General features: G+C 43.1%; 1 protein-coding gene across 2 annotated transcripts; it reads right to left on the bottom strand.

Moving 5' to 3' along the window:
- Nucleotides 1-240: 240 nt before the first annotated feature.
- On the bottom strand, nucleotides 241-10761 carry A4GNT (alpha-1,4-N-acetylglucosaminyltransferase). 2 transcript variants are annotated; one of them, XM_025291228.3, is made up of 3 exons: nucleotides 10628-10761; nucleotides 8458-8895; nucleotides 241-4817 (listed from the first exon to the last, which is right to left on the bottom strand). In XM_025291228.3, exons 2-3 carry the CDS (start codon nucleotides 8866-8868, stop codon nucleotides 4203-4205), a joined length of 1026 nt encoding a protein of 341 aa, XP_025147013.2. In that variant the 5' UTR covers nucleotides 8869-8895; nucleotides 10628-10761; the 3' UTR covers nucleotides 241-4202. The 2 variants fall into 2 exon arrangements, with proteins under 2 accessions (XP_025147013.2, XP_044802709.1); XM_044946774.2 differs by lacking the exon at nucleotides 10628-10761 and having other exon boundaries at nucleotides 241-4426; nucleotides 4655-4817.
- Between the last annotated feature and the right edge of the window lie 5878 nt (nucleotides 10762-16639).

Below are 16639 nucleotides of genomic sequence, written 5' to 3'. Positions count from 1 at the left end.
TTTCATCTTTTATTCCATGCAATCTTATCATTTGAAATTCTAAGAATGAGTGTCAGATTTGAAAAAAGAAAAATTAACATGGGGGAAACACTAGCATGACCTAATTTCAAACTGTATCATGATGTAAACGTGTGCAATATATTCACCAAAGGCCAGAAGGAACCCAGGGTCATCTGGAATCCACATTTCTGATGGCTCATTACTCTTTTTATTTTGCCCAGTACCGTCCTCACCACCATGTTTTCTTTCCAGCTTTATTGAGAAGTAATTGTTATTTATCACTCTATAAATTTCAGGTATACAACATGGTTTACACATATTGTGAAATGACAACCACAATGGTTTCAACTAACATCCGTCTTCTCATATAGATACAATAAAAAGAAAAAAGGAAACAATGTTTCTCCTTGTGATGCAAACTCCAGTATTTACTCTCTTAACATCTTTCCTGTGTTTTACACAGCAGTGTTAGCTGTAATCATCACGTACGTTACATCTCTAGTACTTATTTTTTAATTACATACCTTTTAGTCTATGCATTTTTCCCATCGCCGCCAAGCTTTGAAATATTCTTTTCTACTACACAAACTGCATTTATTAAGTAATGCATTATTAATTTCTGCCTGACGTCTTATCAATCAAAAACATCTTGCTGCCAGGTAAAACTCTATAACCATCAAACTATCAATATTGCTACAGTGAATTCATATAATCACAGCCCAGCATAAAGAAATGTGACATTCAGCTTGACCTATTTGATCCCATCATATAAAACAGTTCATATATTTTTGAAATATTGAAAATATTTCTAATCAAACTTTTCAAAACCCTAGTGATTGGGAACGTTAGTTATGCATTTGCCATGCATTCTCCAGATGTGGAAATTAGGTTCAATGTGTGACCCTGCTCCACCCTCAAACTGCTAGTGCTAGGAGACACGCCTGTGGAGACACGCAGGTGAGCTGAAACCCAGCAGGGACTCTGGGGACACTGGTCAGAGGGCCGCCACGGTGAGCAGCAGCAGGTCGCAAAGTCTCACTCTAGCGTCAGACTGGACCTAAGAATCCAGAGCAATTAGCTGGGAATAAACAAACCTAGGGCAGGAGACATGACTTGCGATTCTTTTTCAGTAAGACAGTCAGTCAGAGCAGTGATTCTCAAAGGGGAAAATATCAGAATGAAAGGGGATGGGTGGATGTAGTTTGAAAAGCATCATCACTTTATATCTGGATAAAAACATAAATTTATGCTTTCCTTAAAAGCAAACTATCAAAAAAATTTTCTAGAAAATCTTGACTGATGACTATGGAAGAAATATTAATTCTCATACCTCCTAGGAAGAGGAAGTAAATTTTTATGTGACTGTAGAAGGGGCAGCTGTTTTTAAAATTTGAGTGAGTGATTTGCTTTTTTAAGACAACTGGGGTAGAAAAGGGAATAGCAGGCACCCTAAGGAGCAGAGGAGACTATCCCAGGGGGGATATGGCCAGTCATTAGATTTAAGTACTGGGGACCTCCAATTGACTGAATGTGATCCCCCCAAAATTCATATGTTGAAATCCTACTACCTCAAAGTGATCATATTAGGAAGTGGGACCTTTGGGAGGTAATTGGGTCATGAGGGCAGAACACTCATGGATGGGATTAGTTCCCGTATAAAAGGGACCCTGGAGATCTCTCTTGCCTCTTTCCACCATCTGAGGCTTCAACAAGAAATGTGCTATCTGCCACTTGGAAGAGGATCTTTAATAGAGCTCAGCCACGCTGGCACCCTGATCTTGGGCTTCCCAGCCTCCAGAACTGTGACAAATACATTTGTGTTGTTTAACCATTCCATCTATAGTACTTTGTTATTGCAGTCCAAGCTGACTTAGGACCTTGTCTGCTTCATCCAGCTGAATCTTCAGCATCTACATCAGTGCTTGGCACACAGAGAGACAGAATTAATATTACTGACTGAATGCTTTAATGAGTATCATATTAAAGGGTAGAAATCAAGCCTCTTTTTTCCCCCAGCCAATTCTCTAACACAGCTGTCCTCAACCTATATGTCACCAAGGACAGATTTCGTGGAAGACAATTCTTCCTCGAACCAGGGGTTGGGGGGAGGGGGATGGTTTCAGAAGATTCAAGTGTACTTCAATCTAATTCCACCAATGATTTGACAGGAGATACCTATCCACAGCCCAGAGTTTGGGGACCCCTGCTCTATCAGATTATGTAATTAATTTTACAGAAGTAAATTTAATGCTCTATCGGACTCTATAATTAATCTTACAGAAGTAAATTTAACATGTAGTAAAACTGTCAGCCACCTATCATAACACCCACTTTTTCTTCCTCCTTAAATGTCCCAGCCTCTCTTGCAGCTACACGCTGGTCACTGAAATGTAAGGTTAAATGTTATATGGTAAGTTGCAGGAAGCGTTTATAAAACAAGGAAAGTGCACCTTTCCTCTTTCCTTCATCCTGCTGCCTGAAACGCAGAAATGATGGGCTGGAGACCAAGTAAATTTAACATGTAGTAAAACTGTCAGCCACCTATATAACACCCACTTTTTCTTCCTCCTTAAATGTCCCAGCCTCTCTTGCAGCTACACGCTGGTCACTGAAATGTAAGGTTAAATGTTATATGGTAAGTTGCAGGAAGCGTTTATAAAACAAGGAAAGTGCACCTTTCCTCTTTCCTTCATCCTGCTGCCTGAAACGCAGAAATGATGGGCTGGAGACCAAGCTGCAGTATGAACCATGGGCTGTGGATGCTAAGGATGGTAAGCAGAAAGATCCAAGAAGCCAGGGTCCCTTTTCACTGCAGTGACCATACCCACCCTGATCTGCCTACCTTCAGACTACTTTTACATGAGAGAGAAACTTCTATATTTTAATACCAATGGTCTTCGGGATTTCTATTGTAGACACAGTCCACCCATCCCAACTGACAAGCGGGGCCTGCAATTCTGCCACTGCCTGCGGGGAGCAGTAAGCGGGGACTCGCGAGAGGTTTCATCTCGCTCTGTTGCAGAGCTCAGCCTCCTTCAGCACCATACAGGTTCCACTTCCGCATACCACAGGTCAGCGCTGTCAGTGCTCGGTCTTCTGAGGACCTGCTGAGGTTTCAACTTGAGGACAACATGACACTGTGTCCATGCAGATAGGAACAGTTTTCTCAGGACACGCCCCAGGAGGTCCCATGGGGAGAAAACGGTGAGGGAAAAGTGAAGTGAGGGAAGGAGGGGAGAAACTTCTTGTGTGCAGCTGACTGCCAGGAGTTGAAGGTTGGTGGTGGTTGGGGGGAGTCCATCTTCAGAGGACCCAGGAAAGGAAGGTCTTGACATGGAAAAGTGTAGGTTTCTAGCCCGTGGTATGTGCAATGTATACTGTGTCCAGTGTCATTCTTTAGTATGGAGTCCAGTTTTCCTTGCATTGTTTACTGAGGGGATTGCACTTGCCCGGCTGTATGTTCTTGACCCTTTGGCTATAAATAAACTGACCACATCCATGTAGGTTTATTTCTGGGCTCTCTCTTCTGGTCCTCTGGCCTGTGGGTCTGTCTTTGACCTCACAATTGTTCTGGTTACTGCAGCTTCGAAATACAGTTTGAAGTCAAGGAGCAAGATACCTCCAACCTGTTCTCCTTTTTGAGGACAGCTTTGGCTATTCCTGGTCCTTTGTTGCTCCACATAAATATCAGGATTCTTTGCTCTATTTCTGAAAAAAACGCCACAGGAATTTTGGTATAAATTGCTTTCAGTGTGCACATTGCTTTGGGTAGAATGAACATTTTAACAATATTCATCCGTCATGAGCATATGATATCTTTCTGTTTCATTGTATCTTTCTTCAGTTTCTTCATCAGTGTCCTAAAGTTTTCAATGTGCAGGCCTTTCACATCCTTGGTTAAATTTATTCCTAGGTGTTTTGTTCTTTTTGATGCAAATGTAAATAGAATTGTTTTCTTTTTCTTTCTGATGGTTCATTATTAGTGGTTAGAAATGTAGCTGATTTTTGTGTATTGATTTTGTCGCCTTACTGAATTCATTTTTTAGTTCTAATGGTTTCTTGGTGAAACAACATGGAAAATTGTGACTGTAAGTGATATGTGGATGAGCCTCTGCACTCCAGGGAAGTGGAGATCAGGTGAAAGCCTGGCACTCTAGGAAGTGGCTAAATCCGCAGTGTTGCACCAACAACCCAGCATTGGCTTATTTGTTACCTGGACTCTGCTCCCTAGTCACTGACCCCTCTGGACCTTGAAGCAGGTCCCTGTAAGTCTTGGGACAGTGCTTACGGTAGAGATGTTCCACCAGTGTATTGCTTCCTCTGACCACAGCCTTCCCTTCCTGGTTCATGTGGTTCCACAGATGCAGGGCATAGGAATTGTTGAAGCTTGGTTCCGTATCCCAGACTTCATAGTAGCGCCGCCAGGCTAGAAAAGAGATGGGGTAAAATCTTTGGGGGTGTAGGAAGGAAAAGTTTAAACACTTGAGGTCACTCACCTCCTGGAAGTCTCTGAGTTTGCACCATACTCTCAAAAGCCTCGTCATCAATTCGGGACCCTGGTGGCCCCAAATATTTGGATTGTAATTTTCCACAAAGTTTTCCATGCACTGCCACAGGAAAGGGTGGTGGGGAAGGAATCCAAACACCCCATTACTTGAGAACCGAGATTTCTGTGCAGCCAGAAAGTTGTCCTCAGGGATGGGTCTGATGGAGATGACATCTGTATCCATGTAGACACCGCCGTACTTCCAGATGAAGGCCAAGCGGGATGCATCTGAGCTGATATGGAGCCAGAATCTCTCGGTACTGCTGTTGATCTGCAGGAGCAGGTACAAATCAGCCCCCAGAAAGGGGAAAGGGGAGGCCTGGCACAGGTAGCTAAGGAGGAAGCAAGTCGACCTCCCAAAAATCTATTTTCCAAAAGCCCAATGTTGCAAATTTATCAAAATTACCTTCAACCCAAAAAAGTTGCCTTTAAGTGAAAAGTTTACAGCAGTAGTATCAATAGGAAGATTTTTAGCAGCTTCTAAAGATTTCATGAAATCGTTTTTTTTATAAAAGCAGTAGAAAGATGAAACCCAGAAGGGATTTCATGAGTCGCTTTCAACAGGATAGAAATTAACCACAAATATCAAACTGTGAAGAAAGAATTTTTTGTACATCCTAAAAATGCTGAGAACTGATAAAGGAAAAAATGAACTCTGAAACTATAGGACATATTAATATCTATGTTCTTTGAAAAGTTGGTAAAAGAATCTTAAAATGCATCCATGCCTTTGTCCACTGATTAATTCATTTAGTAACATTCATCAAAGGCCTACTTACCATTCACATAGCTCTAAGCTGTTAAGGATACAAAAGTGAACAAATAGACAAAAATCTTTACTGGCAGAATATAGACAATAAACAAACAAATACATCATATGTTGGGTTTTCATAAGGCCTTGGAAAGAAAGTCAGGCAAGGGGGTTATGAAGGAGACAGGATGGAGCACTATCTTCAGTTCAGACAGAACCCTGGATGAAGCGAATGGATGAACTCTGAGAGGAGGGTTCTAGGTAGAGGAAACATAAGTGCAAGGGCCCTGGGGCAGGAACACACTCATGGTGTGTAGGAACAGGAAAACCGCAGTGCAGAGTAGTGAAGGAAGAGGGATAGGAAACAAGATCAGAGAAGGGGCAGGGCAGGAGTGAGGGCGGATGCTATGCTGGGGTAGAGACCGAAATGATTTGGAAGGTTTGGAAGAAAGGAGATATGACCTGAATTAGTCTAAAAAGGGTCACCCTGGCTATAGTATGGAAAATAGATGGGGGCAGGAGCAAAGAGGCAAATTTGGAAGCTGTTGAAATAATCCAGGCAGGAGATGATGACGGTTTAGACCAGGGTGACAATAAAGGAGATGACAGAAGTAGTCAGATTCTGAGCACATGGGAATGATAAAGCTGGTCAGTATTTGCTGATGAATTGGATATGGAACTGGAGACCAAGGAGTCAAGGACAACTGAAAAATGCTAAAATGTGAGCAGAACAGAAAATGACTTTGAAATGAATAAAAATAAACCATTGTAAATTAAATATCCATGTTCCCAAGTGGAATGCTAAGATTTTGAATACAGAAAACAAAATAGATTTTTCTAAATTTAAACATGTTGATTAAAAGATTAAACCGTGACCCTTGGCTTTTGACAAAATAAACTTTTTTTTTTTTAAATTCTGCTCTAAAACCAAACAAAAGAAAGTCAGCTAAGACTGCCAAAATCCTCACCTGAACTATTAATAGCATTATATTGTATACAATTGCCAAAAATCTCATGAATAATAATAGCTAAAATTTATCAATAACTGTTATAATTTCTAATCTACACAAATCCTCAAAAATCATAGTACCTGGCTTCCCTCGTGGTCCAGTGGTTAGGAATCTGCCTGCCAGTGCAGGGAACATGGGTTTGATCCCTGGTATGGGAAGATCCCACATGTTGAGGAGCAACTAAGCCTGTGCCCATACACCACCACTACTGAGCCCACGCACCCTGGAGCCCGTGCTCTACAGCAAGAGAAGCCACTGCCATGATATGCTGGCACACGACAACTAGAGAGTAGCCACCTGCTTGCTGCAACTAGAGAAAGCCCAAGCACAGCAACCAAGACCCATCTCAGCCAAATATAAAAAAATAATAATAAATCTTATAGTACCTATATACTACGATTATTCCTGTTTTTCAAGTGAAAAATTGAAAGGAAGGAACAAGAAGTTCAATCCTTTGTCCAAGGTAAGAGAGGCAGAGGTTGGATTTTAACCCAGGCAGTCTAACTCTGGAGGCTCACTTATTTTCAGTAAAAATAACTGAAGTTGATTGTTAGTAAATTGGTGATTATTAATGAACAGACCCAGATATCAGAAGCCACACAGAACCAGGAGGAGGAAGCCTGCCTTGATGTGGACATTGGACTGACATCAAGGTAAAATAAAACTTTCCCTGGAGGTGAGCACCAGAAAGGGGAATCAGATTCTGGTTGCTCATTCCCTCCCCAAGTTCACAGTATTCATCTCTGGGCATCTTCAAGGGCTACTGCTGCTGCTGCTGCTAAGTCGCTTCAGTCGTGTGCGACTCTGTGCGACCCCGTAGACAGCAGCCTACCAGGCTCCACCATCCTTGAGATTCTCCAGGCAAGAACACTGGAGTGGGTTGCCATTTCCTTCTCCAATGCATGAAAGTGAAGTCACTCAGTCATGTCCGACTCTTAGCAACCCCATGGACTGTAGCCTACCAGGCTCCACCATCCATGGGATTTTCCAGGCAAGAGTACTGGAGTGGGGTGCCATTGCCTTCTCTTCTTCAAGGGCTACAGTTGCTCAAATCAGTGCAGCGAATCCAGTGATCATCAGCAGGTGATGGCACACTCAGTCATCCTTACAGCTGGCCTCCAGCTATCCTACGGTGGCTAACTGGGGCAGAAAATGCCACTGCCCAGCTCCCCCAAGATGCAAGCATGTCCCCCATCCAGGACACCCCACCCAGTCCCTAGGTGACTGAGAGAGGGTGTGGGACAGAAGTTTTCTCTTTTTTTATACAAATACTGTAGTAGATTGGATAACAGCCACTCAATGGTCCTAATTCCTGAAACCTACAATTACCTCCTTTAGAAAAAGGGTCTTTGCAGATGTGATTAACTTAAGGACCTTGAGCCGAGGAGATTAGCCTGGATTACCATGGGCCCTAAATGCCACCCCAAGTGTCCTTTAAAGGGAAAGGTAAAGAGAGATTTCACACAAAATTATAAAAGTCCTAAGAACCCCAGGAGTTTCTTGATCATCTCTCAATATTACACAATCCTATATAGCTGCACCCACCTGATCTTTCATGAATTATCTATTTAAATCATTTTCAAGTTCAATATTGCCTAATTTCCCCCCCTCAGGTGCAAAAAAAGTTTAACATAGATGGGTTTAAAACTCTCAGTGAAAAATGAGTGGTCTATACACTTAGAAAAAATACAGAAACTCATTCAATTAAGAGTAGTCTCAAGACATCCTAAGAAATAAAATGAAAGTAAAAGGCAGCAGGGTAGAGGTAAGCTTAAATCAAGACTCTCCTGTTTCCTTGAATTGGGACTCAACACCGTAGAAAGAAGACCAGGCAAGAGTCAAAAGATCTGGGTTCTTGCTTATCTTTGATACCCTGTCTCAGCCTATTTCTGAGCCCTTATCCTCAGTGTGAAAGTGAAAAGTGAAAGTGAAATCGCTCAGTCGTTGCGACCCCATGGACTGTAGCCTACGAGTCTCCTCCATCCATGGAATTCTCCAAGCAAGAGTACTGGAGTGGGTTGTTATTCCTTCTCCAGGGGATCTTCCCCACCCATCTATCCTCAGTGTACCCATCTATAAAATGAGTAGGTTGGATCCAATTTCTATGGTCCCTCCCAACACTGGGATTCTGAGGTTCTCAAAACACTTACTTGAGTGTACCACGAAAACAACGGTGTGTCTTCAAACAGGCTTTTCATATCCAAAGGGAAGAGGAAAACGTTGTCAATTGCTGAGAGGAGGGAAAGGGCTGGGGAAGTGGAATTTGGGGGCAGCTGCATGGAATTATTGAGCCCTTTCATAAGAAACAGCACAGGCTGCTCAGGGTAAACCTTTGCAGCTGACTCCACAGCACAGGAGACCAGCAGAGTTGGCTCCATTCTCTCCGAGGTTTCTAGGAACACGATGCTGCGCCCACGGCCCAGGAGGGCTTCCAGGCCCTGATGGGACTTGTAGGAAGGTAGGTAGCAGATGAGGCAGCTGGGTTTCAGGGTGAACTGGTAGAGGAAGCCACAAGCAAACAGCAGGGTGACCGACAGGGAGAACTGGAGCTTCGTCAGCATGTCCACCCCTCTCTCCTGGTCTGCTCCCTAAAATCAACACCATTCATTAAAAATTATATTCATAAAACTTGATAAGATATAGTACACAAGAAGATAATATATGAATATCACTTTCAAGCTAGTTTTTTAATTGAAGTATAGTTGATTTATAATATCAGATTACTTTCAGGTGTACAGCATAGTGATTCAGTATTTTTATAGATTAGATGCCAATAAAAGTTATCACAAAGTAATGACTATAATTCCCTTGCAAGACGATATATCCTTGTTGCTTATCAATTTTATATCTAGTGTAGTTCATATTTGTTAATCCCCTCCCCCGTCTCCCCCTGACCCCTTCCTTCTACTCTTTGATCACCACTAGTTTGTTTTCTCTCTCTTTGGGTCTGTTTTAGTGTTGCATACACATTCATTTATATTACTTTTTACATTCCCCATGTTAGTGATATCATACAGTATTTGTCTGATTTGTTTCACTAAGCATAATATTCTCTAGGTCCATTGACATTGCTCTAGGTCCATCTGACATGACAGAATTTCATTATTTTTATGGCTGAGTAATAATTCCATTGTGTGTGTGTGTATATATATATATATAGCCATTCATTTATTGACCGGCACTTGGGTTGCTTCCATATCTTGCCTGCTGTAAATAGTACTGCTATGTACTTTGGGGTACATGTGTCTTTTCAAATTCATGGTTTTGTTTTCTTTGGCTACATACCAAGGAATAGAATTGCTAGATCATATGGTAATTCTGTTTTTAGTTTTTTGAGGAATCTGCATACTGTTTTCCATAGAAGCTGTACCAATTTACATTCCAACGGACCCTGTATGAGAGTTCTCTATTCTGTACCTCCTCACCAACATTTGTTATCTATAGACTTTTTGATGCTAGCCATTCTGACAGGTGTGAGGTGATAGGTCTTTGTGGTTTTTATTTGCATTTCTTTAATAATAATAAGCTTTCATTTTTAAAATTCTAAATAAAATGTGATCCAATCAAATCCAGCAATGTTCAAAAGAAAGGTGCATTGATTAGGTTTTACCTGAGGAATTTAAGGATGATTTGCAATAGGAAAATAATTAATTAGTAGGAAAACTATTAATGAAATGCATTCTTTTAACAGATTAAAAAAGAAAAACTGTATGATCATTTTAGCTCAATAGATGCTGACAACAAGATAAATTTGATATCCATTTATGATTTTTTAAAAGCATAAGGAAACTTTCCTAAGCTGACAGTGTCTACCAGAACATATAGCAATGATCATGCTTAATATGAAGCATTTGAAACCTCCCCATTAAGACCAGGAATGTAGTATGGATGTCCATTATCAATGTTACTTTCCCCATCATTCTGCTAAGTCTAACCAATGCAATGAAACAAGATAAAAGAATTTCTACTATGAATATTAGAAAGGAAGAGACAAAAATATCACTAGTTGTAGAAAATTTGATTGCCTACAGAGAAAATCCAAGACAACTTACCGAAAAACTAATAGAATTAGGAAGAAGCAAACTGAAGGTTAAATCACTTGCCAAGATTACACAGTTAGCAGACCCATGACTTTAACTTGGGTCTACCTGTCCCCAAAACCTAGGCTCTGAGCGGATACCTGCAGCACCTCCCTCTCCTTCAACATAAGCTCTAACTCCAGCCAACACCAGGAGACAGACATCTCATTCATTAGCGGTTAGTTTTTTGCTTTACATATAACTCTTTCAGAAAATACAAATCCAATAAATCAGAGCTTACCTTCTAGCCAGAAACTTGTAGTTGGCCAATACCTGTGGCCTTAGAAGCAACGACAAGTGTTTTCCTACTGCACTTTCTGATAAATGACCACCTAATCTTCAATTCAACAGTGCCAAGGGAAGTAAATCATTGGCAGAAGATTAATGCTAAACACCAGAACTTCCCAGGAAGCTCCTCCCTTTATTTACTAAGTTGCCCCAAACACAGAGACTTGCAGATCAAGGGATTCACATGATTTTTCAGGTGACCCACACACTAATCCTACCTGTTGGTGGGCCTGTCAGGGTGTTACAAGGCAACAGTTTCACCTGGGGAAAACTGAATCTGTAGTATAGTCTTGGAGCCAACAAAGTGTGCACCCAAGTAGTTTGGCCTCAGTCAAGATCATGGGCAGAGACTTGGGAAATTTCTTCAACACACAACCCTGTTTGTCCAAGCTCTGCAAACAAAAGGTTTTGTTGAAGGAAAAGAAAATCCACCTCCACAAATAGGTAAGTAGTGTTCAAACCCCAAGGGCTGCCCACATGGCTCAGTGGTTAAGAATCTGCCTGCCAATGCAGGAGATGCAAGAAATGAGGGTGTGATCCCTGAGCCAGAAAGATCCCCTAAAGGAGGAAATGACAACCCACTCCAGTATTCTTGCCTGAAGAATCCCAAGGACAGAGGAGCCTGGTGGGCTACAGTCCATGGGGTTGCAAGAGTCATGACTGAGCAACTGAGCTCACACATGCAAACCCCAGTAGTCCAAGGCCTGGTGGTCTGGAACTAGAATTGATTTCCTGATTTCAGTTATGGTGGCTTCAGGAAGGGCTTCCCTGGTGGCTCAGATGGTAAAGAATCTGCCTGCAATGCAGGAGACATGGGTTTGATCCCTGGGTTGGGAAGAACCCCGGGAGTAGGGCATGGCAACCCACTCCAGTATTCTTGCCTGGAGAATCCCCATGGACAGAGGAGCCTGGCAGGCTGCAGTCCATGGGGTCACAAAGAGAAGGGTGCCTTTGCCCAGAGGTCCCTGGGCTTCCTCTCAGTCTCATGAGGTCAGTGTCAACACCCTCCGCTGATGTGGTAATCCCCACATTTCCCCAGACAGTGTGACTCTCCTGTGGTCTGCTCCCCATCACCCCTGACAGGTGTAATTTTATGCATGCTAAGTTGTTTCAGTCACGTCCAACTCGTTGTGACCCTATGGACTGTAGCCCACCAGAATCCTCTGTCCATGAGGATTCTCCAGGTAAGAATTCTGGAGTGGGTTGCAATGCCCTCCTCCAGGGGATCTTCCCAACCCAGGGATTGAACCCACGTCTCTTATGTCTACCTACATTGGCAGGTGGGTTCTTTACCACTAGCACCACCTGGGAAGGCAAACAGGCATGTGTAGTAATCCTCTTTTGAGCTATCCTTTGCTCTATCTTCATCCAGAACCTTCTTTCAGCCATGAATAGGTATCCACTGGATGTTCTGGTATGGACGGAGAGGCTCCCTCCTAAGCAGACTTTGGATCCTGATATAGCAGCTCAAGGGAAATAAAGCTGTCCCACTCATCGATGGTTTCTTGTTTTCTATTTGGTAGGCCAAAAAGTTCATTTGGGTTTTTCCATAACATCGTACAGAAAAACCTGAATGAACTTTTATTCAACTCACTATGTGCCCGAGGCTCCCCAGGAGCAGTTCTTTGGGTCTCTACACACCCCTCTTCCCTTTGGAACTGAATTTCTTCTTTGGACCTTGTCAGGTCTAGGGTCAGAGTCCTTGGAATCTTTCCAAAGTTCCCTAGCCCTGGGTAGATGGGTTGTTCCTTCCTCATGGAGGGGTGGAGGAAGCAGAGCTCCTGGTCCTCACTCTGGGGTAAAGAAAGGACTCCATTAGTGGGAGTGATGCATTCCTAGTGCCCACATTTCAGGGGGATCACGAATCCTGGTGCCTTCTAGCTGTTTGCAAGATAGCCAACACCATCACAGAAGTGGTCGAGGTGGAGCCTGGAAGTAGTTGGTGATCTTTGTCACAGTCACAGGGATGAAAGTGAGCATGAGTGATGCGGTTACATCTTTTTTTTCTCACTCAAGAAATTTTATTTAATATTGGAAAAGTGTAAACATCAATTCATTACACCTTTACAAGTCTAGTATTCTACCCATCTATTCAGTTCCGTTCAGTTCAGTGGCTCAGCCATGTCCGACTCTGACCCCATGAATTGCAGCATGCCAGGCCTCCCTGTCCATCACCAACTCCCAGAGCTCACTCAAACTCACGTCCATTGAGTCGGTGATGCCATCCAGCCATCTCATCCTCTGTCGTCCCCTTCTACTCCTGCCCCCAATCCCACCCAGCATCAGAGTCTTTTCCAATGAGTCAACTCTTCTCATGAGGTGGCCAAAGTACTGGAGTTTCAGCTTTAGCATCAGTCCTTCCAAAGAAATCCCAGGACTGATCTCCTTTAGAATGGACTGGTTGGACCTCCTTGCAGTAAACCCATCTATTAGGCTCATATTTTATAAATTTTTTTAATTTTTAATTGGAGGATAATAGTTTTACAATGTTGTTTCTCATGTACAGCAACATGAATCAGCTACAAGTATACATACATCCCCTTCCTCTTGAGCCTCCCTTCCTCCCCTCTAGGTTATCACAGAGCACTGAGCTAAGCTCCCTTGTGCTGTATGACAGCGTCCCACTAGCTATCTATTTTACTCATGGTAGTATATATATGCCAATGCTACTCTCTCAATTCATCCCACCCTCTCCTTCTCCAGCCTGTATCCACAACTCCATTCTCTACATCTGCATCTGTATTCCTGCCCTGATGCAGGAAAACCTTCAGCACAAAACATAGGACCTGTCTGACCAGGGACCAAGTAGAGGGTATAACAGAAAAAGCACTGAGCTTGGAATCATGCCTCTACCCACTATAGGTCGAGGGGGCCAGGGCAAGTTCCCAAGCTGCCCAGAGCCTCTGCTCCTCTCTGCAGTGCTGATCTCAGGCCCATTGTGAAGACAGAAGCCTCTAAAAGCCAAAGGCTAAGAAGAGAAAACTAGAACACTAGTACTATAGATGGCATGATTCCCTGATGATAAACATTAAGTCGTTACTGTTTTCAGATGAATGAAATCTTCATTCTTTCCAGTGAACAGTTAAGAAGGAAATTCTCAGCCCTGTGTGACAATTGTTGAAATGGGTGCAGAGGCCAGCAGTCAGCCTCTGGTGCCTGCGGTCTTTTTAGGATCACAGCCCGATATCCTTGTAGAGTCTTTCCAAGGATGTCTCCTGTCATCTGAGCTGCTCTACCAGGAACATCCCCAGATTCTTCCAGCCTTCCCTCTCATGTTCAGAGCAGAACTGCCTTCCCTTCTGTCTGCTCCCATGTCTGCCTTCTCTGGCCTGTACCACACTAACTTTCTGTCTGTGCAGGCAGCTGCCACAGCGACAGCTCCTATCCTGAACTCCACAGACCCTTAGGGGCTCAAGGATGGGCTTCAGGAGACTCTAGATGCTGAAGCCACAACTTCCATCAGTACCTTTACCCTGGATGCCACTTATCCACAGCTTCTCCTACCTATCACCTAAGGAACGTCCCTACTCTTTGACCCTCTCTGACATTAATTCTGTTTAAAATTCCTGAAGATGTCTTCACCATCCAATCTCAGGTCTTCTCCAACCAGCCAAACAATCCTTGGGAACCTCAATACAGATATCTGAGTAGAGATGGTCCCAGAGTTCTTTATCTTTACGCAACGGTTGGGTCTGAATGCACTGGTGACGGTCACATATGCATCCAGGTCTATTTGGTCTCCTTGCCTAGAGTTTTGGCCTCCTGTAAGGGAGTTCTTACTTCCTACACTGTAATGTAAGCCAGACTTGGTCAATCCAGTGGATTATGGAGCCTGGGTAATTGTTGCTCAGTGATGAGACCTTAGGACATGTGGATTGGTGTAGCCTCAAATGGGGCTTCCCTGGTGGCTCAGATGGTACAGAATCTGCCAACAATGCAGGAAACCTGGGTTCAAACCCCAGGTTGGGAGGACACCCTAGAGAAGGGAATGGCTACCCACTCCAGTATTCTTGGAGCTTCCAAGATAGCTCAGACGGTAAAGAATCTGCCTGCAATAAGCTAACAGGATGGGTAGAAACTCTGAATCCATGTTCTTTTTATTTTACAAGGCTGTTCTTTGGATGCTTGAAGCTAGTGCAAAGAAAAGGGAGTACAGGGAAGAAAATCAAAGAAAAGCCTAGTTTTCCCCAACTTGTTGGCCCTACAGATAACCTCTGATCACCTCAATTGGAAATAGTTTGGTGTTTGGATCTGAACTACCTCTGTTGTAAAAGATCCACTGTGTCAAGAAGGAAACATTAAAGGAATTTTTAAACAATAAATGTTTGTTGAGTGCAATTACACATGAAAAGCCTACCTCTTAATTCTGTACTTTCTTTGAACTCTGATTTATTGCGAGAAGGAAATATTCAAGCCAACAATACGTGTCCTGTTTTCTTTGGAGCCGTTGGAACCCCAGTTCCTGTTTTTAACATATGTGTCAGACCAGTGGGACTGATAAACTTGTTAAACAATTTAGCTATTAGCAGGGCAAAACCAATACACAGAGTGATATCTTATCAACCTTGCCAATTCCTTTCAGCACTCTTCTGAAGCTGAAACAGGCTGGTGTGTTGGTTTTCCATGACTGGAGAGCAGATCGCTGGACAGAGGTAGTTCACTGCTGCAGACTGAGAAAGAATCCACAGCCTAACCCTTGGCACACACTGAGGAGTGACATTGTCAACATCAAATCTTGAAAAAATTTTTTGTTACTAAAAATCAGTGAGTTCATGCCAGAGTAAAATCTCCTTTTCCCATGGCAATAATTTAAACTATTCTGCATTTCCAAGAAAAATGCTTCTAACCTCGTGTTTCTGGAGATAATCGTTTTTGTTCTCCACACAGCCATACTAGTCAAACATGCTCCTGTTGACAAAACCTTATATAGCTACCAAGAATGTGCTTCTGGGTTTATCCTGGAAATTACTCTATTCACACATGTAATTTCCCCCCTTTTTAAATTTACTTGCAGATAAAAGGGGTGGGGAATAAGGGCAGGGATACAAGGGGAAATAATCGTTCTCCATAAATAAGCTGTGCCACAGACGCCACTCTTCCAGGCTAGAGAACAGGATCTGCAATAAGCCCACAAAAGTCAGTGGAACCAACCTGATCCTGGCAGGTTGTTCAAAGGGGCTTTGCTGTTAAATTCTATTTGTTGTTGTTTAGTCCCTAAGTCGTGTCTGACTCTTTTGCAACCCCTTAGACTGTAGCCCACTAGGTTCCTCTGTCTATGGGGTTTCCCAGGCAAGAATACTGGCAAGGGTTGCCATTTCCTTCTCCAGGGGATCTTCCCCACCCAAGGATCGAAACTGTCTCCTGCATTGGCAGGTGGATTCATTATCACTGAGCCACCAGGGAAACCCCATTAAGCTCTATAAGTCAATGCTTAATTTCTTCTTCCTGTAAGGAATTGGGGACATCTTGGAGCCACATATGCCAAGAGTCTACATGACACAGGACCTTTATAAAGACTATGGCCTTGAGAGTGAACACTTCCCATTCTGAAAGAAACTGTTATGGACTGAATATTTGTGCCACAAACTCCCACATCACCAAAACTCATATGTTGAAGCCCTAAGCCCAATGTGATGGTATTTGGAGGTAGGACCTTTCAGAAGTCATCAGGTTTAGATGAGATCATGAGGGTGGGATCCTTCTAAGGAGAGGAAGATGGAGAGTTCCCTGTCTCCACAAGCACGCACAAGGAAAGGCTATGTGAGGACGCAGCAAGAAGGCAGCAGTCTACAAACCTCAACGAGGGTCCATGCCAGGAATCCAGTCTGTACCTTGATCTTGGGCTTCCCAGCCTCCAGAACTGTGAGCAGCAAGTTTCTGTTGAAGAAACCACCAGTGGGCAGCATTTCGTGTAGCAGCCCAAGCTGACTAAGACAGAAACCTCGCAGTAAGCTGCTGCTCTCTG

Source organism: Bubalus bubalis, chromosome 1 (genome assembly GCF_019923935.1).
Source record: "Bubalus bubalis isolate 160015118507 breed Murrah chromosome 1, NDDB_SH_1, whole genome shotgun sequence".
NCBI lineage: Eukaryota > Metazoa > Chordata > Mammalia > Artiodactyla > Bovidae > Bubalus > Bubalus bubalis.
The sequence above is the reverse complement of the archived record's forward strand: the minus strand, read 5'-3'. Positions and strand labels throughout refer to the sequence as shown.